The following is a 26,621-nucleotide window of genomic DNA, read 5'->3' as shown; positions in this document are numbered from 1 at the left end:
GTTTGATACGATTGAGGATCTATAAGAGACAAGAAGGAACCTGCTTCTGGTTGAGATGATGAGAAATTCAAATATTTTGCAAACCAAAGACTGAAACAGCATCTTTGACAGGTTCCATCAATTTATTGAACACTACAGTTGTGTGACTTTAAAAAAAAAACGTCGATTTAATTTGCTTTACAAAAAAATGGGATTCATCATTCTAAGACCGCAACTGCGAACAATTCCGCTGTTTAGAAACACGTCATGAATCACACGTAGACTTTTCTTAGGAACTTTCTTAAGAGCAAATGTAAGAAATGACTTATATTGGTGAATGAGGCCCAATGATCCAACTGAAGAAGTGATTCCCTCAAATGGGGGAATCACAAAGGTTAGTCAGATATCCCACCGCTGCTCCGGTGGCGGCCACAGCCGCAGTAGCTGCTCCAGACAGACCAGCCGCACCTGAAGCAACAACAAACAGGTTAAATAGCAAAGAATTTACCGTGAAATGTAAACAAGTAAAAGGAAACAATGTCTAGACTGCAGCAGCTAAAAGTTGCTCAATTGCGTTGTGATGTAATTGCGTGATGTTGTCAATACGTGAAATAGAGAATAAATTAAATACAAATGTCTTAGTTTACATTTGTTTGTTCATTATCACATATTTCTATTTGTGGAAGTAATATAAACGCAACACATTTTACTTTATCACATATTTCTAAACACAACGTATGGAATTATTGAACATGAACACATTACACATTATTGAACATTAACTAGTAAACCTACACATTCTGAACAATTACAGTTTTAAGCAGTGCAGTTGTAGTTAGTTAACATGCTACCAAACTGATCAACAAGTACAGCTACCATCTAATAATAAGATATATAAGCTATTTTATTGAACAAACCACTTAACTCAAATAATGTTGTGTGCACTTGGCATCTCCTTTCAGCTCTCTAGGCTGACGTGCAGCCGACTGCTGCCTATGCAGTTGCTAAAAGTGCCAAATCTATTTTTTCTAAATAGCTACATTTGTTGCTAGGTGCTGTTGGGAAAAAAATGTTGCCAGGGTAGTCTGAAAGGTTGCTGAATCTAGCAACAAAGTTACTAATTTGGCAACACTGCCAGCTGCACCTCCAGCGGGAGGACTCTGGTGTTACGTCATGTGGAGCTCCACAGAAGAATAACTTCAACAACGTTATTATAACATGAACCTGTTTACCTGCAGCCTGCATAACAGCCACGGTGCTGCCTGCAGCCACCGCCCCCCCGTTGGCCGCGGCCGCGGCGGACATCATGGTGGCAGCGTAGGAGCCTGCTGTGATCCCAGCCGAGGTGAAACCTACGGCTCCCAGAACCAGAGGGGCCCCGACCACAGCGACCACTGCACATGAGAAACACAGCAAAGGGATCTCTGATGTGCATAATAGTGTGCTGCTTGGAAGTTTAGCATGTAAAAAAAAAAGAGAGAGAGAGAGAAGAAAAAAAAAAGAGTAAACGCTGTTATTCCATAAAGGCTGTGTGCTCTACGAGGTCTTACCGGCTCCTGTTCCGACAGCAAGAGCCGTACCTGAAGGAAGAACAAAAAGGAACATTTACAGCTCACCTGGTTCAATCAAAGACATTTACTGTGGTTTTATATGAAATGCATGTTATTAAAAGTATCAGCACATTAAAAAAAGCCAGTGCTGCGAAAGGAACGGTGAAACTCACAAGGGTCCATGGTTTTGTTTTGGTGAAGTCCAGTGAAGTCCAGTGAAGAGCCTGGAGGAGCTGGACAGGGTTTGATGTGCTGAGAGGGAGCAGCGTTTCTCCTGAAATGAAACCGGACACAGCACAGGACCTGGACCATTTCTCCAGAAACGAAACTTCAAAACTGACCAATAGTGGGCGTCCCAGAGTACATTTCACCAAAGTAGATTAAAGTGTTTATCATTTCTGAGGTGGTACCAGTTCATTATTACTCCAAAAGGGATCATTCAAGGCACATCTAAAGATCACTTACATAACGCTGCCTTTTAGACCATGAGCTTCTGCAGCATGTTCATTTGATGTTTTTAAGATAGTTGGTGGTATTTTTAACGTCTTTTTACTCTTTTACGCTACGTTTTGCAGTTGAGCAGCAAATTGGTCCGTGTACCTTTTGATAGTCCCTTTTACCGTAAAGAACAAAAAACGAAAACACTCGTTTCTCGTTTTTCGTTTTAAATCCAAAAAGGTAAAACGGGGGTGAGCAGTTGTTCTCTCGTTTTTCATTTAGAACCACAAAACGAGACAGACTGACAACTTTTTACCACGTTAATCCCTTTTGGGGTTTTGCCCATAAAAATAAAATACGGAGCGGAGCCGCTAAACCGGACGTACGCAGATTTTCACAGTAAGAGTCAACGCAATGGAACGTGTGTATGCTAGAAATCCGTCTGCGATGCCAGCGGTTACCAGGGTAACATTAGGAGAAAAGTTAATTAATTATTATAAATAAATACACACACACACACAATCTACACAGAAATACAAATGCATACATTCTGCTACTAAAAACAGGTTTATTTTTTAACTGTGCATTGTGTGACTTTTGAATAATTTATTTATATTGAGGCTTGAGGTTATGTAAATCCGGACTGTACCAGGTCGCAAACTGCGAGCTGTCTGTCTGCTCAGCTGCATCACAAACCAATGGAAATCCCAGACGGCGAACTAACCTAAAGCACGCGGCGGATTAATACGTTCTGAACAGCCGGATCACAAACGTGACCTGGACCGCATCACGCAGTACGTCGGCTCAGCGAACCAAGTGGCGGATGAATATCATTAACCAGCGAGACGATGAACGCGAGTCGACTTTTGAAAACCGGCGCGACAGCTCGGAAAAGAGAGTCAGAACTAAACTAAACTCTTTAGTGTTTCTGTCTTTTGTCTTTGTTTTTATATTCTTGACTGAAATGCTTCAGGTGCAGTATGTACTAGTGATGGCAAAGTGAAGCTTTCTGAACCAGTGAAGCTTTCCAGCCAATTGTATCGGAAAAAGGTTCATTCATTCAATGCATCGCAAACTCTATGATGACCTCTGCTGTTGAAAACTTGTAGTGCAAATGTATCGAATGGCCCACCAGTATATTTTGGCCCAGTCTCTGTGGGTTGAACATGATTATGAAAAGTTGAACCAATAAATCATCTAATAAATACATGGATTTCTATATGAATAAAACTATTGTTTTTCAGGTTTGAATTGTGTCCTTGTTTGTGTATTTCAATTCTCTGTACATTGGAAAGAAGTTTAACAAACACTTATCTATATCTTTCTGCACCTTTGTGCATGTATGTTTGTGATCATACTAGCAGAATAATTAATAGAAGACATATAATATATATAATAGACGATTATATATATATATATATATATATATATATATATATATATATATATATTTTATATATATATAATATATATATATATATATTTTATATATATATAATATATATATATATATATATATGACATGTAAGCAATATAATTTAAAATATCAGCAAGTGCTTCCTACTGCATGTGCAGTTCATGGCAGTCATAGGGACTTATGTGAATTGTTTGAATGTGGGAAGTGATTTGCAGAGGAAAGGTCAGTGGGGCAGTAATTGTGCTTTTGGGCAGGTTTCTTATGACAGGATATTGAGGTGCTTGTGGACACATGGGATCCATCCATCCATCCATCCATTGTCAAACCGCTTATCCTGCACTCAGGGTCGCGGGGGGGCTGGAGTCCATCCCAGCCAACTTCGGGCGATAGGACACATGGGATGGGGCATGAAGTTATTATTGATTTTTATTGAGAAACACAATTTTCTCCACAGAATTGGGGTTGAGTCGGTTTCTTAGATACTATTTCCCCTGCCTTACAAAAAAGGCGCTTACACGACACGATGAGGCAGGAATGCTCAAGAGATTACGTGCTAATACAAATAGATGTGGGTACACATGTTTGTGTTTGATCCAATATTTTAGCGGGTCTTCACTCCGAGGAATGTTTGATTCAGCCAAATATCTGGTGGTCTCCACAATAAAAATAAACATCCATAATTACACAATACAAATGACAGACTTTGTCTGCCTATTACAAACCTTGTTAGAGGAAATCAAATTGAAGTGCTCCCACATCTCGGAGCGACCTCTTTGCCACAGGTTCCATTGTAAATTTGCTACTACTACTACTACTACAACAACACTGACTTTGACTGTATCAAACAGACAAGCCCCGACCCTGTTTCGCGCCCATTTGAATCAATTCGAAGCTGTCACGTGACTGTGCGCCGGAACGAAGCTTCGGACGTCACTGATGACGTCAATGAGCCGGAGCGAAGCTTCGGACGTCACTGATCACGTGATCAGCAGCGAACGAACCGAGCACCGATACAATTGCTTCGCCCTGCACTGGTTCATATTTCGACACAAGCTTCGAAGCAGGAGGGTGGGAGGTAACAACACTAGTATGTACAACTGCGAAGTTCCGAACGTTCGGTGTCACCTGTTTTTGCTTGTTCGTCTCATTTTGTAATTTAGGTGAGTTGTTATTGGAATTATATAACATGTCTGGGCTAAATTTACATTGTGGACTGATGCAATTGTGGAGTCTACAAAGCAGAACAAAGCTCAACTCTCTTCCATTCTCTCTGGCCAGAAGTGAAAAGATTCATAATGTTCTCAGCTGACCTGAAAAGAATGGATCCAAAATTATAAAGTGATTACTGACCTCCTTTCATTAATTTACATTATTTCCTTTGAAGCGCTCCATCGAATATCACTGCTGATCCTTCCAAAGTATCATCTCCCTTTGCCTTTGGCCTGAAGCAAAGTTCAATAGCTGCCTGTTGCCTAAATTCTTGGCAAACTTTATCTTTCCTATTTCTTTCCTATTGCTTTTGTCAGTTTTAATGGATGATAATGAGCCCCTTCCTTCTTTCCATTCTGCTTTAACATGCTCTTCCCTCGTACTTGATCGATTCACCTTTACTTTTTTATTCTCATCGCCAAAATCATGTCCGCAGAAGCCAAAACTATCGCTCCTGGCTCTCCTGTTTCAGTGAAACAGCAACTCAAAAAATCATATTATAAATATATAAAAGTTTTAAAAAAGACATTTGCTGTGGATCTATAAGAAAACCATATCATTTAAAGTGTCCGCATATTAAAATAAGTTACTGTGAAGCGAATGGCGATACTCAAACTCCCATGGTTTGTTTTTGTGTACCAGCCCACAAATGAGCCTGGATCAGCTCAATGGGGTTTTATATGTTGTGAGGGAGCAGTGTTAGGAACGAAAACGGATTTAAAACTGGTTTTAAGCCTTGAACTGTGCTGGTACCATTTCTCCGAAAACGAAACGTAAAAACTAAACAATAGTAGGCGTCACAGAGTACATTTCATTCAAATGGATTCAAATGTTTAACATTTCTTGCATACCAACATTTAATTATGTTTAAAAGGGAGCATTGAAGGCATATCTAAAGGCCAAATACAACGCTTCAAATCTCCAGCTTATTAGTGAAAGGCCACTGCCGCCATGTTCATATGATGTTCATCAGAAAAGCTAAAAGGAAGAAAATCCTGATATTGACAAACTTTGTGTAAAAAGAAATGAGACGTCTTGCTGAGGAGGCTTTGCTGCCCCCACGGGGCAGTGCAGGGTACTACACCAAGGTGTTTCCACAGAGGTGAGAGTCGTTCCTCATGGGAATGAGAGAACGCAGAAAAGAGGAGGAATGTGCTCGTTCTTATATATTCCTTGGCTCATCTTGGTTTAAAATGGAAGTTCTCATTCAGTTCTCCACTTTTACTGCAATAAACTGCTTGTGTACGTAAACATGAATGGTAAAAGACTTTTGACTCAGTAAAAATTAGAAGTCAAAATGATGTCTTGCGATGATTCATAAAGTTGGTTTTCATGCTACATCAAGTTCTCTTTATAGATTTTAAAGACCTGGTTTTATTTCGAAAGGTAGTGGATTCTGTAACTTCCTAATACGTGCGGGAGAAAATAACAAAGTAGAACTAAAAATGCTCTGATTTAACTCCAAGACCTGCAAAGTCAACACTGCAAAAGCCAAACCAAAAATCTCGAGGAAGGTATTAAACCACTGTTACGCACATACAGCACCCCGTGAGGGGAGGGGAACGTACATCGCGCTGCCAAGAACCCCAGAAGGCCAGAGACCGGGTGTGGGCGCAAGTAATCACACCAACACCGATGGGTTTGGTTTAAACAGGCTGGCACGTGCCAGTTTAATAATAAACAATAGAGGGAAATGGGAGAACGGCTGAGCTGATCCAAAACAAAGAAATTAGCAAAACCCCCACCCCTTACCTGTCCCCACGTCCTACACAAAACACTTATTTACTCTGGCGCTCGAGCAAGGCGCCCTAACCAAAAATACAGGGGGTGGATCGCTCAGATCTAACCTGGTGTGTATAACAGGAGATATCCCTACGGGTGATGTATGCCCAGGGCGTCTTTCCTAACACTCCCAAGTGCTTTCCGTTCTCCCTCCCTCCACAAGAAATACAAATGATTAACACTGTCAATAATCCAAAACACTCCACCATGTACAACCAATTTCACAAGAGCACCCCAAACACAACCTTACACCCTGCCTCAGAGATCTGGACTGAACAACCAGGAACACATAAATACAGCTGATGGGACGATGCGATTGGAGGATGGGAAAACAGGAACCAGCTGTACGAGATCACGGGAGGGCGGATGAGTAAGTAAGACAATTTGCTCCACCTGAGGAGGGTTAACACACACGGCAGAGACATGTAGACACACACAGAACACAGACAAGACCGGGGGTTGTAACAACCACAAGGAAATCAAAAAAGGCTCTGAATTAACTCGAAGAGCTGAAGAGTCAAAAATGCAAAACGCAAAACCCAAATCTCTGTTACCGAGGAAATTAAAAAAATAATCAATCACTAACAAAAGGGCTCTGAAATAATTCGAAGGCCAAGGCATAATGCCAACTAAGGAATCTATAACAAGGTTTGGGACAGACAAAACTATGACATGGACTTAATACTAACATGAGGCGGGTGTGAAAGACGAAAGCACATGACCCACTGGCACAGGACAAGGGGAGATGCAGACTGTAAGTACAGACTTGTGACCCATGAGGAAGGGCAAGGAACCTGAAACGAGAGGAGAGTTAACTTCCAAAATAAAACAGGAAGTCACAAAACAAACGTGGAGACAGGACAAAACCCAACTTGACATACAAGTGTGACACTAATTTTGTCATGTCATATTCGTTGTTCAATCCTCTGCTCTGTTGCATCTTACATTATCCTAAAAAAATGTCATCGTAACTCCTGTAGTTGAAGCAAAACATTGTTTAATTGCGATATTTTTCATGTTGATTGTAGTTAAAAAGACAAATTATTCATTAAATAAATAACCTGTAGCATCCTATCCGAGCGTTTTGTTTAAGTTAGAAAAAAAACACTCGTGCAGTCTCTTTGGTAAAAGAAAACATGGCCGGCCGCACATTATTTGCATTGTTTTCGTGTTTACTTCTAGTGTTCCTTTGTTCCTTATAGCAGAGCTAGACGTGACTCTCTGGCGCCCTCTTGTGTTCATCTCTAACAGAGCGTCGTTTCTCAAGAGTCTGCAGGTCACGTGTCAGTCCAGTGAAGACGTGGGTTTTATTAGTAAGTAAATAATATACATGTCCTCAAAAGAACTGTACTGAACATACAGCAACAATAGTAACCAAGACATATGTATTTAATCCAGATGAACTGTAAACATTTATCTTGATTTTGCATCGTGCGTTTCAGAGACGGCTGCTGCCGTTGGAGCAGAAGCAAGTGAGACATTCATGGATCATCTGCTTCACATGTTTACTTCTTCAACTGAACTCAGCACACCTTAATGTGGAAAGTCTATTGACATGCTTTTACTGCATCCGCAGCAATTCTCTGCTGTGATGTCCGTGTGCAGAAGGTGCGGTCATCATCATGGAATAACAGCAGGATCCATCGGTGCAAACATGATGCGACACTGCTGCGGTTTCTAACGGGGGAGGAATAGCAGCAGGAAGTCTGGTGGCCAGTCTGCAGGCAATCGGTGAACATTTTAACTATACGCGTTTATGGAAGATCTAAAAGCTTTTTGTTCTGTTATGCTACTACGAGGACAATAGTTTTACTGTTTCATTTAATCTTCCAGCTTGAGAATGAGGTTCTGCAAGTCTTTATAACTGTGGGATGATCGTTGTTGGAATTATAATCACAGGGTCATTATGTGCTGTCTTTCTGAAGTATTACACACGCAGGTATGTTGCTCAGTGACTGTGCAGTTCCTCATTCAGACCTTTGACTTGTTAATTCTTTGGTATTTAACCTGTTTATTGTTGCATCAGGTGCAGCTGTGGGATTTCATACCAGCTTCTTCTGCTGAAAATCACAAAGCAACCAAATACAATTACTGTACTTTCACCAAATGAAAGAGGCAGTTGCAGATAAAATCAGCACATTATCAGTCAACTGTCCATCCATCCATCCATCTTCAACCGCTTATCCGGGGTCGGGTCGCGGGGGCAACAGCTCCAGCAGGGGACCCCAAACTTCCCTTTCCCGGGCCACATCTACCAGCTCTGACTGGGGGATCCCAAGGCGTTCCCAGGCCAGTGCAGAGATATAATCTCTCCACCTAGTCCTGGGTCTTCCCCGGGGCCTCTTCCCAGCTGGCCGTGCCTGAAACACCTCCCTAGGGAGGCGCCCAGGGGGCATCCTCACCAGATGCCCAAACCACCTCAACTGGCTCCTTTCGACGCAAAGGAGCAGCGGCTCTACTCCGAGCTCCTCGCGAATGGCTGACTTTCTCACCCTATCCCTAAGGGAGACGCCAGCCACTCTCCTGAGGAAACCCATTTCGGCCGCTTGTACCCGTGACCTAGTTCTTTCGGTCAATTTATTGAACAATACAATGTATTGTTTAATAAATTGATGTAACCTGTCAAAGATGCTTTTTCAGTCTTTGGTTTGCAAAATATATAAATTTCTCATCATCTCAACCAGAAGCAGGTTCCTTCTTTTCTCTTACAGATCTTCCATCGTATCAAACAGTGGCTTGTATCTCATTCCATGAAAAAAACAAAACAATAAAGGCTTCGTTGAGATGAGAACTGGCCAACAATAATATCAAAACCGGTTATGAGAACAGGATTCATTACAAAATGATGTTATATTTCTTGTTGGATGTCTTTATGTGTCCCGATCCAGCATGAGGAATAGAACAATTCAGAAATCATACTGATTCTTTAGTGATTTCCTTATTTAAATATTATAAATATCTAAAGATGTAAGAGGATTTGTAAAATATTCCATCACCACTTTACACGTTTCGTGTGGTTATGAGATGCTTTGTTCCAATCAGTCTCCTGTAACGTCAACATGTCAATAACCATAACATGCTGATTTTTAGCACATATAATATGCAGAATGTTCATCAGTTTAGTCATGTTTGATAGCCTGTTAATACGTGTTAATCATCATTAAGCAAAACAGTGATATGTCTTAAACTATACTTATATGATTACATTACAGGTCACTTAGCAGACGCTTTATCCAAAGCGACTTACACTTTTAACCTATGGCTTTTTCACATTTTGCCCAGGGAGGAATTAGGGGTTAGGTGTCCTGCTCAGGGACACTTCGACATGGAACATGGGGCAGCATGGACTCGAACCACAAACCTTGTGCTTCCCAGCACACCTTCTCTAACCGCTGCGCCACAACAACCCCAATTCTATGTGATTAGCTGTTGATATACAATAACATAAATGCTGAATATCTTTTTACCTCAAAGTAGAGGCAGGCCCTGCATATTTGAATAATACTGTGATGTTTTACGTATATAAATACTTTATAGTGTACTTTACTTACCGGTCCTTTATCTTGATAAAATAAAAGTTTGCTCTGAACGAGCCGTCACAGCAAACTGGTTCAGCAACTCTGTTTCTGCCTTTTGTCTTTGTTCTTATGTTCCAAATTTAGTGATGACGAACCAACTCGGGAATGATAAATATAATAAACGCTTGACTCTGTGTTGGCGAGAGGAATTCCGTGACGCTATACTGTTTTTAAGTTTCGTTTTTGCAGAAATGATCCCTGATTTACGCAGCACTTGTCACTTTGTCTCTTGTCTGTTACTTGTTTGTTAGTGCACTTTATGCTTAATATTTTTCTTTTTTTACTTTTTAATATTTACATTTTTTAACTTTATTCCCTTGTTTTATACTAACCCATAGCCTTAGCCTTATTCTTACTAACCCATTGCATTAGCATTTCATTCCACTTTATTTTATTACTTGTGCACTGTTGTCTTGTCTGTCTACTGTCGCGCACTAATCGCCAAGACAAATTCCTTGTATGTTTGACATTTTTTGGCTAATAAATGTTTCCGGATTCCTGATCACACTTGATTTCTCTGTTTATTGTAATTAAACTTGAGATTGAGATGCTGAAACCTGTTTCAAAGCCTAATGAGCAAATATTTGGCTGCACTGTGCTCCATCTGAGAGAGGGGGTTTGAACCAAGGATCCTCCACACTTCAGCCTTACAGCGGCTCCCCTGCGCTATTCCACCACAACCTGTACCCTCTTTAATTCTGGTGTTTGTGGAGTGAGCAAGTTGAACCTCGCTACTCTTTCAGATTCTCAAGTTGGAAGCCACTACCACTCCGTACTATTAGAATAGTATTGCGGTTCAAATAGAAGAGGAACAATGCGGTTTTCGTCCTGGTCGTGGAACAACGGACCAGCTCTTCACTCTTTCCAGGATCATAGAGGGGGCTTGGGAGTATGCTCAACCAGTCTACATGTGTTTTGTGGACTTGGAGAAGGCGTATGACCGGGTCCCCCGAGAGATACTGTGGGAGGTGCTGCGGGAGTACGGGGTGAGGGGGTCCTTGCTTGGGGCCATCCAATCCTTGTACGCCCAAAGCGAGAGCTGTGTTCGGATGCTCGGCAGTAAGTCGAAGGCGTTTCCGGTGGGGGTTGGCCTTCGCCAGGGCTGCGCCTTGTCACCAATCTTGTTTGTGGTCTTCATGGACAGGATATCGAGGCGTAGTCGGGGGGAGGAGGGTCTACAGTTCGGGGGGCTGCGGATCTCATCGCTGCTTTTTGCAGATGATGTGGTCCTGATGGCATCTTCCGTCTGTGACCTCCAACTCTCACTGGAGCGTTTCGCAGTCGAGTGTGAAGCGGTCGGGATGAGGATTAGCACCTCTAAATCTGAGGCCATGGTTCTCAGCAGGAAACCGATGGATTGCCTACTCCAGGTAGGGAATGTGTCCTTACCCCAAGTGAAGGAGTTCAAGTACCTCGGGGTCTTGTTCACGAGTGAGGGGAAGATGGAGTGTGAGTTTGGCCGGAGAATCGGAGCAGCGGGGGCGGTATTGCACTCGCTTTACCGCACCGTTGTGACGAAAAGAGAGCTGAGCCGGAAGGCAAAGCTCTTGATCTACCGGTCAATCTTCGTTCCTACCCTCACCTATGGTCATGAAGGATGGGTCATGACCGAAAGAACTAGGTCACGGGTACAAGCGGCCGAAATGGGTTTCCTCAGGAGAGTGGCTGGCGTCTCCCTTAGGGATAGGGTGAGAAGCTCAGCCATTCGCGAGGAGCTCGGAGTAGAGCCGCTGCTCCTTTGCGTCGAAAGGAGCCAGTTGAGGTGGTTTGGGCATCTGGTGAGGATGCCCCCTGGGCGCCTCCCTAGGGAGGTGTTTCAGGCACGGCCAGCTGGGAAGAGGCCCCGGGGAAGACCCAGGACTAGGTGGAGAGATTATATCTCTGCACTGGCCTGGGAACGCCTTGGGATCCCCCAGTCAGAGCTGGTAGATGTGGCCCGGGAAAGGGAAGTTTGGGGTCCCCTGCTGGAGCTGTTGCCCCCGCGACCCGACCCCGGATAAGCGGTTGAAGATGGATGGATGGATGCGGTTCAAATAAGGTCAATCAAATCCCGACTGTGGAGCAAACCCGTCTGAGGATTCCCCGAGGTTCCTCCTCAGCAGAGAGGAGACCCAATCCCAGAAGAAATAAACATGTTTGAGCTTCAGGGATCAGCTCACCCAGATGAGTAGCTCAGGGATGCAAACAGTCAAAAGAGAGGCAGCTGAAGCCCTCGCCCCGCGGCAAATATCAATGTACTTGATACGGACGATGCGCAGAGCGAAATGAGTGACAGTCACGCTGAATGCGTGACACTTGAGAGCCCTGTGAAGGATTATTAAAAAAGGTAAACCCTACTTAAATTCATTTTTAGCAGAGTTTCACTCTTTTTCAATCTCCGATTACACGCGTTTTAAGTTTAATTAAAGAGGCAGATTTAAAAGTGACCCCGGCGCCCTCTAGCGTTCGTTTCTAGCAGTGCGTCGTTTCTCAAGAGTGCAGGTCACGTGTCAGACCAGCACGTTGAGCTACGGGAAGTCCATCTGCCCCGATGCAGCATGAGGAATAGAACAATTCAGAAATCATATTGGTTCTTCACGGATTTCCTCATGTAAATATTATGTTAGAGCAAAACATCTAAAACATGTAAGAGGGTTTGTAAAATATTCCTTGATGGATGGAATATTCCATGATAAGAAGTACCTTGCACTTTGTCTGCTGTTAACATGCTGACATGCTCAACATGTCAATGTGTCCGGGGCAGCTGTGCGCCTGCAATGAGACAACCCCACTTTGGGACTCACCCAGAGAATACCACATAGGAATATAGGTTCTTAGCTTTTAAGAAAAAAGCAGAGAGGTGAATTTCTACTTTTAAACAGTGTCCTGTTTTATTTATAGGTAAGCTTCATAGGGCTTTTATTACAAAATGGATCTATGCTAAAAATTATGTCAATACACTGAGGTGTTTTACCAGCACAAGGTGACTATCAGGGAGGCCTAAAAGATCAATTAAAACTGAGGAAGCCCTCCACCTAGTGAGCCACCACCTATAAAAACAATTAAAAAAAACACTGACTTGACTGGGGAGAAAAACAAATAACTATCAATTCATAATAAAAATACTAAATAAAAACAAGGTAACCATAAACACAAAATATATTTGCAGTGGCTAGAGCTCAGCTACAGCACCAGAAGCTGACATCACTTCTCCGTTCCTGTTACGAGAGGCTCATGTCATACACAATATTGTCATACATAATATGTAAAATAACTCCACTGAACATCAAATTACCGCTAAGGAGCATATTTAAACAAAACAAAAATAAAAACCACTCGACTCCAAGAACAGACATACCTGGGAATTGCACATTATACTGCACAGATGGGGTGGGAGCTCTGTAACTAGTCCCCTTTAACGCTCAGTCCTGCACCTTCACTAGATGTAGTCGTTCCTGAGACAGCTGGGAAAGCCTGGGGCAAAACCTACACTTAAGGAGAACCAGGAAGTGATCTGCCCTCACCTGTTGGGGATCACTAATTAGGGTGGTGTGGCCAAACAGGTGGAGGGAGGGGGAGCTCAACCCATCATATCAATAACGTAACATGCTGATGTTTAGCATATATAATATTACCATTTTAGTTACGTGTGTACAGCTGTATTTGGCCCTTAAATATACCTTAAATGATCCCTTTTGGAATATAATTAACTGTTGATATACATTAATATGAAATTATACATGTTTTAACTTCAAGGTAGAGGCAGACCCTTGCATCTCTGTCATCTAAAGCTGTTTTGGTAAATGAACTAATATCAGATCACCATGTTGATGTATTTTGTCTTACTGAAACGTGGTTGTTGAATGGGGAATATTTCTGTTTAAATGAAGCGACTCCTCCGAGTCATGTTAATACTCATATTCCCCGAGGCACAGGCCGTGGGGGGGGAGTGGCAGCTATTTATGACTCCTGCCTTTTAATAAACTTTAAACCTAAGGTGAATTATAACACATTTGAAAGCCTGGTTTTCAGTCTTTCGCAACCAACCTGGAAAAGTCACAGCTCTGTCGAGTCGTGTATTCCTTTGGACCTCACTAGTAACAACTTCATGAACTTCTTCAATGATAAGATTCTGACTATCAAAGAGAAAATTGATGGTCTCCTGCCTTCAACCAGTGCCGACCTGTCCTCCGATGTAGGAACCTTGGATGCAGCAGTGGGCCCTGATGCCTGTTTGGATGCCTTCTCTTCCATCAACCTTGATCAATTGACCCCTTTATTTTCAAAGTCTAAATCTTCTACTTGTCTCTTGGATCCGATTCCGACCAAGCTGCTTAAGGAAGTTTTTCCTTTAGTTAGCACATCCTTATTAGATATTATGAATCTGTCTTTGTTGACAGGACATGTACCACAGTTCTTCAAGGTAGCTGTAATTAAACCTCTTCTTAAGAAACCTACTCTTGCTCCAGAGGTGTTGGCTAACTACAGACCTATCTCTAATCTTCCCTTCCTCCTTGAGAAATCCGTCGCAAATCAATTATGTGACTTTCTACAAAACAATGCTTTGTTCGAGGATTTCCAGTCAGGATTTCGAGTGCATCACAATACAGAAACAGCACTGGTGAAAATTACAAATGATCTTCTACTTGCATCGGACCAAGGACTCATCTCTTTTCTTGTCTTGCTGGACCTCAGTGCCGCATTTGATACCATAGACCATTGTATCCTGTTGCAGAGGCTAGAACATTTAATTGGTATCAAAGGAACTGCACTCAGCTGGTTTAAATCCTACTTATCGGACCGATCCCAGTTTGTGCTTGTAAACGGTGAATCCTCAAAGACCACCAATGTTGGCCACGGAGTCCCACAAGGTTCTCTACTTGGACCGATTTTATTTACCCTCTATATGCTTCCTTTGGGCGATCTTATCAGGAAACACCGCATAAACTTCTATTGTTATGCAGACGATACTCAACTGTATCTGTCGATCAAGCCAGAAGAGACGGACCAGTTAGTTAGACTTCAAGAATGTCTTGGAGACATGAAAACTTGAAGTCTCAAGTTGAAAACTCAGAAAAAACAGAAGTTATCCTGATAGGCCCAGAGCGCCTTCGAAGCCAGCTGTCACGTGATACAGTTTTTATGGATGGAATTGCTCTGGTACCCAGCAGCACCGTCAGGAATCTGGGAGTTCTCTTCGACCAGGATATGACCTTCAACTCGCATATAAAGAAGACTTCAAGGACTGCCTATTTTCATCTACGTAACATATCGAAAATCAGGAACTTTCTGTCTCAAAGTGATGCAGAGAAATTAGTTCATGCGTTTGTCACTTCCAGACTGGACTACTGTAATACTTTGTTATCAGGCTGCTCTTGTAAATCTCTTAAGTCTCTCCAGTTGATTCAGAATGCTGCAGCACTTGTATTAACAAGAACTAAGAAAAGGGATCATATCACTCCTGTATTAACTTCTCTGCACTGGCTCCTTGTTAAATCAAGAATAGATTTTAAGGTACTTCTCCTCACCTACAAGGCACTTGCTGGTGAGGCACCGTTGTATCTTCAAGAGCTTGTAACACCTTATTGCCCTACAAGGCAACTGCGCTCTATAGATGCTGGGTTACTTGTTGTTCCTATGGTTTTAAAAAGTAGGCTGGGGGCCAGAGCCTTCAGTTATCAAGCTCCTCTTTTGTGGAACCAGGTTCCACTTTCAGTCCGGGGGGCAGATTCGGTCAGCTCTTTTAAAGTAAAACTTAAAAAGTTCCTCTTTGATTCTGCCTATAGTTAGGGCTGGCTCAGGTTAGCCCGGACCAGCCCTTAGTTAAGCTGATATAGGCTTAATGCCGGGGGAATTCTTAGGACACACCGAGCTCCTCTCTCACGCTCTCGTTCTACCATAATTCAAGTTTTATTAATGCACATGACTAATTCAGCTTCTTTTTTTTTTTTTTGTGCTTTCTCCCCCATCAGGTCTCCGTAGATCGTGGTTCCTTCGCGACCCTGGTCCTGACACCTACCGTGGCCATGCTGACGCCTGCTGCTGCCATCATCATCATCATCATCATCATCATCATCATTATTTTAGATATTAATCATATTACTACACCCTGGATTTTTTGAGAAATATGTCGGCAGATTTGTATTGGAGCCTATGGGGCTTTTGGCAGAGGTTGTGTCACTCTAACACTCCTTAAGGCAAACCTAAAGAACTCTGGGATTCCATGAACATGAAGTCTCAAGAGTGTATACTTTGGCTGCAAGGACAGAAGTTCCATATTTTTTTAACCAGATTCTGACGCTGCCTCACACTCTAAGATCTCCAGGTCTCACTCTAGCAGACGCAATACACACTCATGTAAAAGTCAGAAACGGAGCGAAGAACTAGTGAAACATAATCAGTGATTATGAAAAAAGTACAATAGATATCAACAAGCAGTTTTTCCATAAAATAGTTGAGACTTGTGTCAACATTTGAAAGTGGAAATGATGTATGTAGCTGAAAGATTGGCGAAGCTGAAGAATCTAAAAATTGAAGAAGTTTAAGAGGATTTGAAAAACAATCTCTATTGGAAAACCATGTTAAAATATTAATGATTATAGATTTATATAAATTCAAGCTTAAGAGCTAGAAAGCTGAAAAGCAATAGCCCCCCTCTCCTGAAGGAGCTGAATAATTTAATATTTAAATGGTTTTAATAGCGGAAAGTATGAAGGAGTTGAAAGGTGCGGCGGAAGAAATAGAAGTTGAACTAGAAAATGCATTTCCTGCTGAAAATGCGTTGGAATGCAAAAAGCTGAAAGCTGAAATGAATATTTAAAAATAGAAAATGCATTTCCTGCTGAAAATGCGTTGGAATGCAAAAAGCTGAAAGCTGAAATGAATATTTAAAAATAGCTGAAAATACAGAAAGTTGAAGGGAATTTGAATACATCTGAACTTACAGATATTAGAAAAGCTGAAATTAATTTGAAATTGCTGAAAATACAGAAATGGGAGAAGCTGAAAGGAATTTCAATAGATTTGCTGAAAAAGCAGAAATGAAAACAGCTGAAATAAATTTGAAATATTGCAAAAAAATACAGAAATGAATATTAAAAAATTGCTGTTGATAGAGGCATAAGAATAGCTGAAATTATTTTAAAGAACTGCTGAAAATACAGGAAGTGGGGAAGCTGAATTTCAATAGATTTTCTAAAAACAGAAGTTGCAGGAGCTTAAATTTGTTTAAAATTGTTTGTAGTAATATTAGTAGTAGTATTAGTTATAATTGTGGTATTAGTAGTACTAGCAGTATAAGCAGTAATAGTAGGTTTAGTATCAATAGCAGTAGAAACAGCTGGAATACTATTAGCCATAGTAGTATTTGTAATAACATTAGTAGTAGTTGTAGTATTAATAGCAGTAGAAATACTAGTAGTATGGTAGTAGAAGTATCAGTTGTAGTACTAGAAGTACGAGTAATATTCGTAGTGGGAGACAGAATGTTTGTTATTCACACTTAAAAGTTTTTAATTAATAGGCCTCATCACAGACATTACAGTAAAAATTCCCTCCATGGGGCTTTTATTTTGAAATTATTGGATTGGGTGGGGTGGGGGGGAGTAGATAGAGGGAGGGAGGGTGAGAGGGTGAGGAAGGGAGGGGTGGTGAGGAAGAGATAGAGGGAGAGAGAGAGAGAGGAGAAATAGACAGACATACTGACTGAGAGTGATTAACAGTGAGCAGAGGTCAGGGTGGAGGGGGGAGGGGGGGCGAGTGTCTTTATTATATTGGTCTGTTGACAGAAAGCATAGCTGCGTCATGTGACTCCACTAATCAGGTCATAGGAGCAGCTGTGAGTCACACACAGATCCTGCAGCATGTGAGTGCTCGTAACCACGACAACGGCGCACCTGTGATCATTAACGAGCGGCTGCAAAAGACAGAGACATGGCAGCAAGTTACACAGAATCCACACCTCAAACAAATGGGAACCAGCGCAAAACTATAACAGCTATCTAAAAAATACGGCGTTTGTATGAGACCCAAGACTCTACCGAACGCGTGGATGTGTTTTTATGTCTGTCCGGTAATAAATACGGCTCCTATGGCCGTTGACAAAACGTGTACCTTGTGGATTTTTGTGAGAAATATGTCGGCAGATTTGTATTGGAGCCTATGGGGCTTTTGGCAGAGGTTGTGTCACTCAAACACACCTTGCGCCAAAACTAAAGAACTCTGGGATTCCATGAACACATTAATCCAATCAGCACAACCATACCCTCATTAATCTGAAGAAATGAAGCCTCTAGAGTGTATACTTTGGCTGCAAGGACAAAAGTTCCATATTTTTTTAACCAGATTCCTGCGATGCCCCACACTCTAGCCTCGAGCTCTCCACTCTAGCAGACGCAATACACACTCATGTAAAAGTCAGAAACGGAGCGAAAAACTAGTGAAACATAATCAGTGATTATGAAAAAAGTACAATAGATATCAAGAAGCAGTTTTTTTCATAAAATAGTTGAGACTTGTATGAACATTTGAGAGTTGAAATGGTGTCTGTAGCTGAAAGATTTGCAAAGCTGAAAAATCTGAAAGTTGAAGAAGTTTAGGAGGATTTGAAAGCAAACTCCATTTGAAAACCATGTTAAAATATTAATGATTATTGATTTATATAAATTCAAGCATAAGAGGTAGAAAGCTGAAAAGTCATAGCCCTCAAGCCAGAAAGGAGCTGAACATTTTAATATTTGAACGGTTTTAATAGCTGAAAGTGTGAAGGAGTTGAAAGGTGCCGCGGAAGAAATAGAAGAAGAAGATGAAGTTGAAGAATAAAGATTCGAAGAACAATACTTGGAATGCATCTCAATGCATTCCAACTAATAAAGATTCGAAGAACAATACTTGGAATGCTTAATGCATTCCAACAACTAAAGAGCGAGAGACGGTGCCCTTTTCTTTACAGTAGCTGAACCATCTTAACAGGGAAAATAAGTTATTCTAAAAGCAGCAAGCAAATATCTCGCGGAGACGAACTTTTGCGAGTCAAACTTTTGCTCGCGGATGTTTGATTTTGGTTAAATTCTTAAGGTCATTTAATCATTATGTTTTGATCAGAGTTATGATTAAAGGTTTGGGTGGGCCGCAAAAGATATTCAGATTTCAAAGTGGGCCGCGGCATTCTTGAGTTTGGGAACCGCTGCTGTAGCGCTCATCAAACTGTTACACTTTCTTTAGATGTTTCACCATTAAAACACATCCAAAGAAATACGGTTTAGAATGTGTAGACTTTTCACATGCCCAATATTTAGCTTTGCTTGATGTTTAATGTGCTTTGTATGTATTGGCTTTTTTGTTTTTCTAAAGGGTAGAGTGACATTTACAGAGATGGAAACAAATGTACAAGTACAGAAAATAATAGAGAGGACAGCTGGTATGTAATAAAAAAAAGTACAAATGTCATTGAGTTTCACTCAAATATGGTTTATAAGTTTCCAATAATAACTTTATTAAAGTGTAAAGAATCATTTAATAATTCTTCATAAGACAAATACAGGCCAAGCTAAGAACAAATGTATGTTTAAAATGGGTTTATCCTCCCTGTTTAGTTAGAAGGCTGGATAACTTCATCATACAAGGGTCATATAATATCAGCCGGGTTTTATATCCATTACTATCTCTTAGTATCTCTATGAGCTAACCCACTTGCCATAGGGAACATGGCAAGCTACTACCCCCGCTGCTTTTGCCCCCTCCACATGAGACATCTGGTCGTCAAAGAAGATGTGCGGCCTGATCTTCGAGCATGGGGCCCTTCGGTGCCCCTGACCTCAAGAGAGCCTCGTCCATCTCCAGATCCCAGGAGCGCAGAGTTTTTAGGGCTCTGGTACCAGAGCTGCCTGCGCCGCGAGACGTCACCAAGTAGGTCCGGATGGGGCACTCCTTGCGCTGGCCTTTGTCATAAAACTTCTTCTGCAGCTTTCCTAAAGACTCCAGGAAACCTTTAAATGGCCCCTGCAGGAAGAAGAAGGCGTAGAGTAAGTCCACATTTTGGTAGTTTCTACAGTTATAGGTGTCTCATTATGCAGTCAAATCCTTTGTGATTTTCAGCGGAAGAAGCTGGTCAGAAATCCCACTGCTGCTCCGGTGGAGGCCACAGCTGCACCCGATGCAACAATAAACAGGTTAAATACTAAAGAATTAACAAGTGAAATGTCTGAATGCGGAACTGCACAGTCACTGAGCAACACGCCTGCGTAAGAATGTGTAAGACAGCACATAATGACCCTGTGATTATAATTCTGAAGAGAAGAACTAAACTGGTTATTATGTTCCAGGATTAGTGATGATGTACCTCCTCCTCAGAAATGACAAACACTTGAATCTATTTTTAAAATGTACTCGCCTAATTGTTTAGTTTTGAAGTTTTGTTTTTGGAGAAATGGTACCAAAACGCAGCACAGCTGGGGGGCTTTGAACCAGAGACAGGAGGACTCAAAACGCAGAATTCAAGCAAAAAAATAAAGCCTTTAATTAAATAATCAGAAATGCCTATAGGCAAAACGAGGACCAGGACACGGGCAAACAAACACTCACCGACATATGAAGCTCATTTAATGAACCAAGGGACACACGTGGTTTAAATACACTGGGGAGGTACAGGTCATTGGACACAGGAGGAAACAATTGGGGACACGGCAGATAATCACCCAGAGGAGAAAATACCAGGGCAGGCAGTGAAGGTGACCCAGGGACACGAGAGGCAGGAAACTACAGAATAAAACCGTAAACCAACCCACACCGTGACGGTTACGCTTTAATTTGATGAGAAATGCTGCTCCTCCTCCTAAGCATGTAAAACCTGTTGAGCTCAACCAGACTTAACCGGACTCAACCATGGCCATTTCCTCATTACTGACTCATTTTAGTGATGTGCTTTTGTTATAAAACCACAGCAAATGTCTCTGATTGGGCCAGTTGAGATGTCTTTTCAGTGACTTATATTGGAGTCGTAGTTTGGGCTGGTAAGACCTCGTACAGCACAGCCTTTATGGAATAACAATGTTTACTTTTCTTTCTGATTTCCAGTTTTTTACATCTTAAACTTCATAATGTCTTTATAATTGGGGCGACAAAGCACGTTGTGCACATCAACGGTCCGTTGGCGGGGGCAAACAACAAGGTGTTTCCACAGATTCGTTCGTTATGGAGAATTGAAGAAGTATGTGCTTGTTCTTTTCCTTGGCCAAGCGTTTTGTTAAAGTTAGAAACAAACCTTTAATATTGTACTGTCTATTTGTCGAAAAGTAAACATGTATAAACAACTTTTCACATGCCCAATATCTAGCTTTGCTTGATGTTGAATGTGCTTCGTATGTATTGGCTTTTTTGTTTTTTCTGAAGGGTAGAGTGACATTTACAGAGATTGAAACAAATATACAAGTACAGATAATAATACAGAGGACAGCTGGTATGTAATAAAAAAAAAGTACAAATGTCATTGAGTTTCACTCAAATATGGTTTATAAGTTTCCAAAAATAACTTTATTAAAGTGTAAAGAATCATTTAATATTTCTTCATAAGACAAATACAGGCCAAGCTAAGAACAAATGTATGTTTAAAATGGGTTTATCCTCCCTGTTTAGTTAAAAGGCTGGATAACTTCATCATACAAGGGTCATATAATATCAGCCGGGTTTTATATCCATTACTATCTCTTAGTATCTCTATGAGCTAACCCACTTGCCATAGGGAACATGGCAAGCTACTACCCCCGCTGCTTTTGCCCCCTCCACATGAGACATCTGGTCGTCAAAGAAGATGTGCGGCCTGATCTTCGAGCATGGGGCCCTTCGGTGCCCCTGACCTCAAGAGAGCCTCGTCCATCTCCAGATCCCAGGAGCGCAGAGTTTTTAGGGCTCTGGTACCAGAGCTGCCTGCGCCGCGAGACGTCACCAAGTAGGTCCGGATGGGGCACTTCTTGCGCTGGCCTTTGTCATAAAACTTCTTCTGCAGCTTTCCTAAAGCCTCCAGGAAACCTTTAAATGGCCCCTGCATGAAGAAGAAGGCGTAGAGTAAGTCCACATTTTGGTAGTTTCTACAGTTATAGGTGTCTCATTATGCAGTCAAATCCTTTGTAATTTTCAGCGGAAGAAGCTGGTCAGAAATCCCACTGCTGCTCCGGTGGAGGCCACAGCTGCACCCGATGCAACAATAAACAGGTTAAATACTAAAGAATTAACAAGTGAAATGTCTGAATGCGGAACTGCAGAGTCACTAAGCAACACGCCTGCGTAGGAATGTGTAAGACAGCACATAATGACCCTGTGATTATAATTCTGAAGAGAAGAACTAAACTGGTTATTATGTTCCAGATTTAGTGATGATGTACCTCCTCCTCAGAAATGACAAACAATCTAGTTTTGAAATGATCTCGCCTGTTTGTTTAGTTTTGAAGTTTTGTTTTTGGAGAAATGGTACCTGAACGCAGCACAGCTGGGGGGCTTTGAACCAGAGACAGGAGGACTCAAAACGCAGAATTCAAGCAAAAAAAATAATGCCTTTAATTAAATAATCAGAAATGCCTATAGGCAAAACGAGGACCAGGACACGGGCAAACAAACACTCACCGACATATGAAGCTCATTTAATGAACCAAGGGACACACGTGGTTTAAATACACTGGGGAGGTACAGGTCATTGGACACAGGAGGAAACAATTGGGGACACGGCAGATAATCAGAGGGTCGCGGGGGGGGGGAGGGGGGGCTGAAGTCAATCCCAGCTAACGTCGGGTGAGAGGAAAGCATATATTTTGCACAGAAATCATATTTTACAAATATTACTGGGTACATTCCATAATTCAAAAACATAAGAATTGACATTTATTATTACTACTCTTTTCTTTTCTTTTTTGGCTCAAGGAGGGGCGCTCCAGGGGAGGGGGCCCTTGCCCTCTACTGGCCAGCAGCCGCTGTGTTCCAGTTTCACTTCATGAGAAACGCCCCCCCCCCCCCCCCCCCCCCCCACGCCACGCCCCCCCCCCCTCAGCATATATAACCTTATCGAGCTCATCCAGGTATATACTGTATATACTGTATATGCACCTTTATCGTTTGCCAGTAAAGGAAAAGAAGAAGAAGAAGAAGAAGAAGGCTCGTCTGTGGGCGGGTACACTGAAACAAACCATGGGGATTTGTGAGTATCGCCGTTCCTTTCACCGTATTGACGTATTTTAATGTGTGGATTTGGTCCGTGCACTGTTCATAGTCAGTTTTGCCACTTTTGATCTAAAACGAGAAAACTGTGTTTTCGACGTCGGCAGCAGTTTCCTCGCTTTTCGCTTAGAAACCAGCAGGCGGCAGAATACGTGTATTCACACCATAGATTTAATTATGTTTAACTGTGTTTAAGTTATTTCAGATGACGAGTTTGTTTCGTGTTTTGGTTATAAACCATAAACGAGAAAACTGCACTCTCATTTTACCGCTTTTGGTTTCAAACGAGAAAGGTGTTTTTGTTTATTGATTTAAATGTTTTGGAATGCTTTTTGTTTTTTCCTCTTTCCAGTGACTTATCTTGCTGCCGGAACAGGAGCCGGTAAGACCTCTCACAGCACAGCCTTCATGGAATAACAATGTTTACTTTTCTCGGATTTCCAGCTCTATTACATGTTAAACTCCTATCATGCATTATTCCTTCGTAAATGGCCCTCTGCCGTGTTGTCCGTGTGCAGTAGGCGGAGTTCTTGCGGCCCCTCTGGTTCTGGGAGCCGTAGGTTTCACCTCGGCTGGGATCGCCGCAGGCTCCTGGGCTGCAGGTATGATGTCCACCGCGGCCTTGGCCAACGGGGGGGCGGTGGCTGCCGGGAGCACCGAGCCTGTTCTGCAGGCTGCAGGTAAACGCCGATACTGGATTTCCTAAATGAATGTTTTTACAACTTGTGGTTGTAACGGTTTTGTCTTAGTGGTCATTTCACGTGGTCATTGTAGGGATTTATTTAGCTTTGTAATGTGACCACACCCCTGTGTATGTCATAATGAGGCTGGTGTTGTGCTCCACATGATGATGTAAACCCTGAGTATTCCTCCTTCAGGTGCGGCTGGTCTGGGAACAGCTGCCACAGCGGCGGCAGCCGGCACTGGTGCAGCAATCGGAGGAGCTCTGACCGGACTGGCTGCCATCATCATTTAGACAAGTTTTAAACAAGCTTTGCTAATTAGGAAATCATTAAAAAAAATGATCACACCAGTTAATTTCTTCTACATCACCTTTGTCATCTCAGAAAACTGAAATGTTCAATAAATCAGTTTAACCTGATGAAGATATGGCTTCTGTGTGTCTGCTGTAAGTACATTATTTGTCAGAAATACTTACTTTAAGCATCATCAACTCATATTGCTCGATTTTTTTCTAGTAATTGTTATAAGATTAAGGAATTGAAACTCAAGAATGATATTTAAACAAATTGAACTAGTTGGTGTTGCAAATTACAGGAGATTTGAACCCATTGATGCTTAGAGGTTTTGGCCCCTGCACTCACCACCAGTCCTGCTCACACTTGAGGAACTTGGTTTGTCGTACGAACCTTGAGAATGTGAGTGAAACCCTAAAGCTCTTTAATCACAAACTCCTTTCCACAAGTGGACTTGAACCCACAACCTGCACGTGCAGGTTAGAGACAGAAGCTTTACTAACTGTGCTAGCTCACCATACATCTATTTGGCTTTCATTGGTCCTATTGCACCTTGAGCTTGTCAGTTGAACCTCAAAAGTTATTACATTCCCATGACTGGGCTTGAACCCACAACCCACAACAGCAGGTCTGAGCCAGCCTGTCATTCCCTTGTACTATTTGGCCACATCACACTTGATTTCTCTGTTTATTGTAATTAAACTTGAGATTGAGATGCTCAAACCTGTTTCAAAGCCTAATGAGCAAATATTTGGCTGCACTGTGCTCCATCTGAGAGAGGGGGTTTGAACCAAGGATCCTCCACACTTCAGCCTTACAGCGGCTCCCCTGCGCTATTCCACCACAACCTGTACCCTCTTTAATTCTGGTGTTTGTGGAGTGAGCAAGTTGAACCTCGCTACTCTTTCAGATTCTCAAGTTGGAAGCCACTACCACTCCGTACTATTAGAATAGTATTGCGGTTCAAATAAGGTCAATCAAATCCCGACTGTGGAGCAAACCCGTCTGAGGATTCCCCGAGGTTCCTCCTCAGCAGAGAGGAGACCCAATCCCAGAAGAAATAAACATGTTTGAGCTTCAGGGATCAGCTCACCCAGATGAGTAGCTCAGGGATGCAAACAGTCAAAAGAGAGGCAGCTGAAGCCCTCGCCCCGCGGCAAATATCAATGTACTTGATACGGACGATGCGCAGAGCGAAATGAGTGACAGTCACGCTGAATGCGTGACACTTGAGAGCCCTGTGAAGGATTATTAAAAAAGGTAAACCGTACTTAAATTCATTTTTAGCAGAGTTTCACTCTTTTTCAATCTCCGATTACACGCGTTTCAAGTTTAATTAAAGAGGCCGATTTAAAAGTGACCCCGGCGCCCTCTAGCGTTCGTTTCTAGCAGTGCGTCGTTTCTCAAGAGTGCAGGTCACGTGTCAGACCAGCACGTTGAGCTACGGGAAGTCCATCTGCACCGATGCAGCATGAGGAATAGAACAATTCAGAAATCATATTGGTTCTTCACGGATTTCCTCATGTAAATATTATGTTAGAGCAAAACATCTAAAACATGTAAGAGGGTTTGTAAAATATTCCTTGATGGATGGAATATTCCATGATAAGAAGTACCTTGCACTTTGTCTGCTGTTAACATGCTGACATGCTCAACATGTCAATGTGACCGGGGCAGCTGTGCGCCTGCAATGAGACAACCCCACTTTGGGACTCACCCAGAGAATACCACATATGAATATAGGTTCTTAGCTTTTAAGAAAAAAGCAGAGAGGTGAATTTCTACTTTTAAACAGTGTCTTGTTTTATTTATAGGTAAGCTTCATAGGGCTTTTATTACAAAATGTATCTATGCTAAAAATGATGTCAATACACTGAGGTGTTTTACCAGCACAAGGTGACTATCAGGGAGGCCTAAAAGATCAATTAAAACTGAGGAAGCCCTCCACCTAGTGAGCCACCACCTATAAAAACAATTAAAAAAAACACTGACTTGACTGGGGAGAAAAACAAATAACTATCAATTCATAATAAAAATACTAAATAAAAACAAGGTAACCATAAACACAAAATATACTTGCAGTGGCTAGAGCTCAGCTACAGCACCAGAAGCTGACATCACTTCTCCGTTCCTGTTACGAGAGGCTCATGTCATACACAATAATGTCATACACAATATGTAAAATAACTCCACTGAACATCAAATTACCGCTAAGGAGCATATTTAAACAAAACAAAAATAAAAACCACTCGACTCCAAGAACAGACATACCTGGGAATTGCACATTATACTGCACAGATGGGGTGGGAGCTCTGTAACTAGTCCCCTTTAACGCTCAGTCCTGCACCTTCACTAGATGTAGTCGTTCCTGAGACAGCTGGGAAAGCCTGGGGCAAAACCTACACTTAAGGAGAACCAGGAAGTGATCTGCCCTCACCTGTTGGGGATCACTAATTAGGGTGGTGTGGCCAAACAGGTGGAGGGAGGGGGAGCTCAACCCATCATATCA

At 42.0% G+C, this 26,621-nt stretch overlaps 4 protein-coding genes and 1 long non-coding RNA gene across 8 annotated transcripts in view; 2 read left to right on the top strand and 3 right to left on the bottom strand.

Moving 5' to 3' along the window:
* Positions 1-26,621, top strand: part of LOC120832601 (interferon alpha-inducible protein 27, mitochondrial) — a 99,541-nt gene that overhangs the window by 53,845 nt on the left and 19,075 nt on the right. The window lies entirely within an intron of this gene.
* LOC120832575 (cytosolic 5'-nucleotidase 1A) overlaps positions 1-26,621 on the bottom strand; it is a 37,882-nt gene that overhangs the window by 7,468 nt on the left and 3,793 nt on the right. The window lies entirely within an intron of this gene.
* Positions 104-7,160, bottom strand: LOC120832599 (interferon alpha-inducible protein 27-like protein 2A). Its single transcript, XM_078089482.1, has 5 exons — positions 7,065-7,160; positions 1,703-1,803; positions 1,530-1,559; positions 1,212-1,373; positions 104-447 (listed from the first exon to the last, which is right to left on the bottom strand). Coding segments are annotated over exons 1-5 (390 nt in total). The 5' UTR covers positions 7,067-7,160; the 3' UTR covers positions 104-352.
* On the bottom strand, positions 21,439-26,523 carry LOC120832615 (uncharacterized). The gene is made up of 2 exons (XR_013452769.1): positions 26,384-26,523; positions 21,439-21,969 (listed from the first exon to the last, which is right to left on the bottom strand). It is a non-coding gene; the product is annotated as an uncharacterized LOC120832615 (long non-coding RNA).
* Positions 22,906-24,237, top strand: LOC120832605 (interferon alpha-inducible protein 27-like protein 1). 2 transcript variants are annotated; one of them, XM_078089484.1, is made up of 5 exons: positions 22,906-22,996; positions 23,073-23,115; positions 23,488-23,517; positions 23,654-23,815; positions 24,014-24,237. In XM_078089484.1, exons 2-5 carry the CDS (start codon positions 23,106-23,108, stop codon positions 24,109-24,111), a joined length of 300 nt encoding a protein of 99 aa, XP_077945610.1. In that variant the 5' UTR covers positions 22,906-22,996; positions 23,073-23,105; the 3' UTR covers positions 24,112-24,237. The 2 variants fall into 2 exon arrangements, with proteins under 2 accessions (XP_077945610.1, XP_077945609.1); XM_078089483.1 differs by lacking the exon at positions 22,906-22,996 and having other exon boundaries at positions 23,005-23,115.

Source organism: Gasterosteus aculeatus, chromosome 15 (genome assembly GCF_964276395.1).
Source record: "Gasterosteus aculeatus chromosome 15, fGasAcu3.hap1.1, whole genome shotgun sequence".
NCBI lineage: Eukaryota > Metazoa > Chordata > Actinopteri > Perciformes > Gasterosteidae > Gasterosteus > Gasterosteus aculeatus.
The sequence above is the reverse complement of the archived record's forward strand: the minus strand, read 5'-3'. Positions and strand labels throughout refer to the sequence as shown.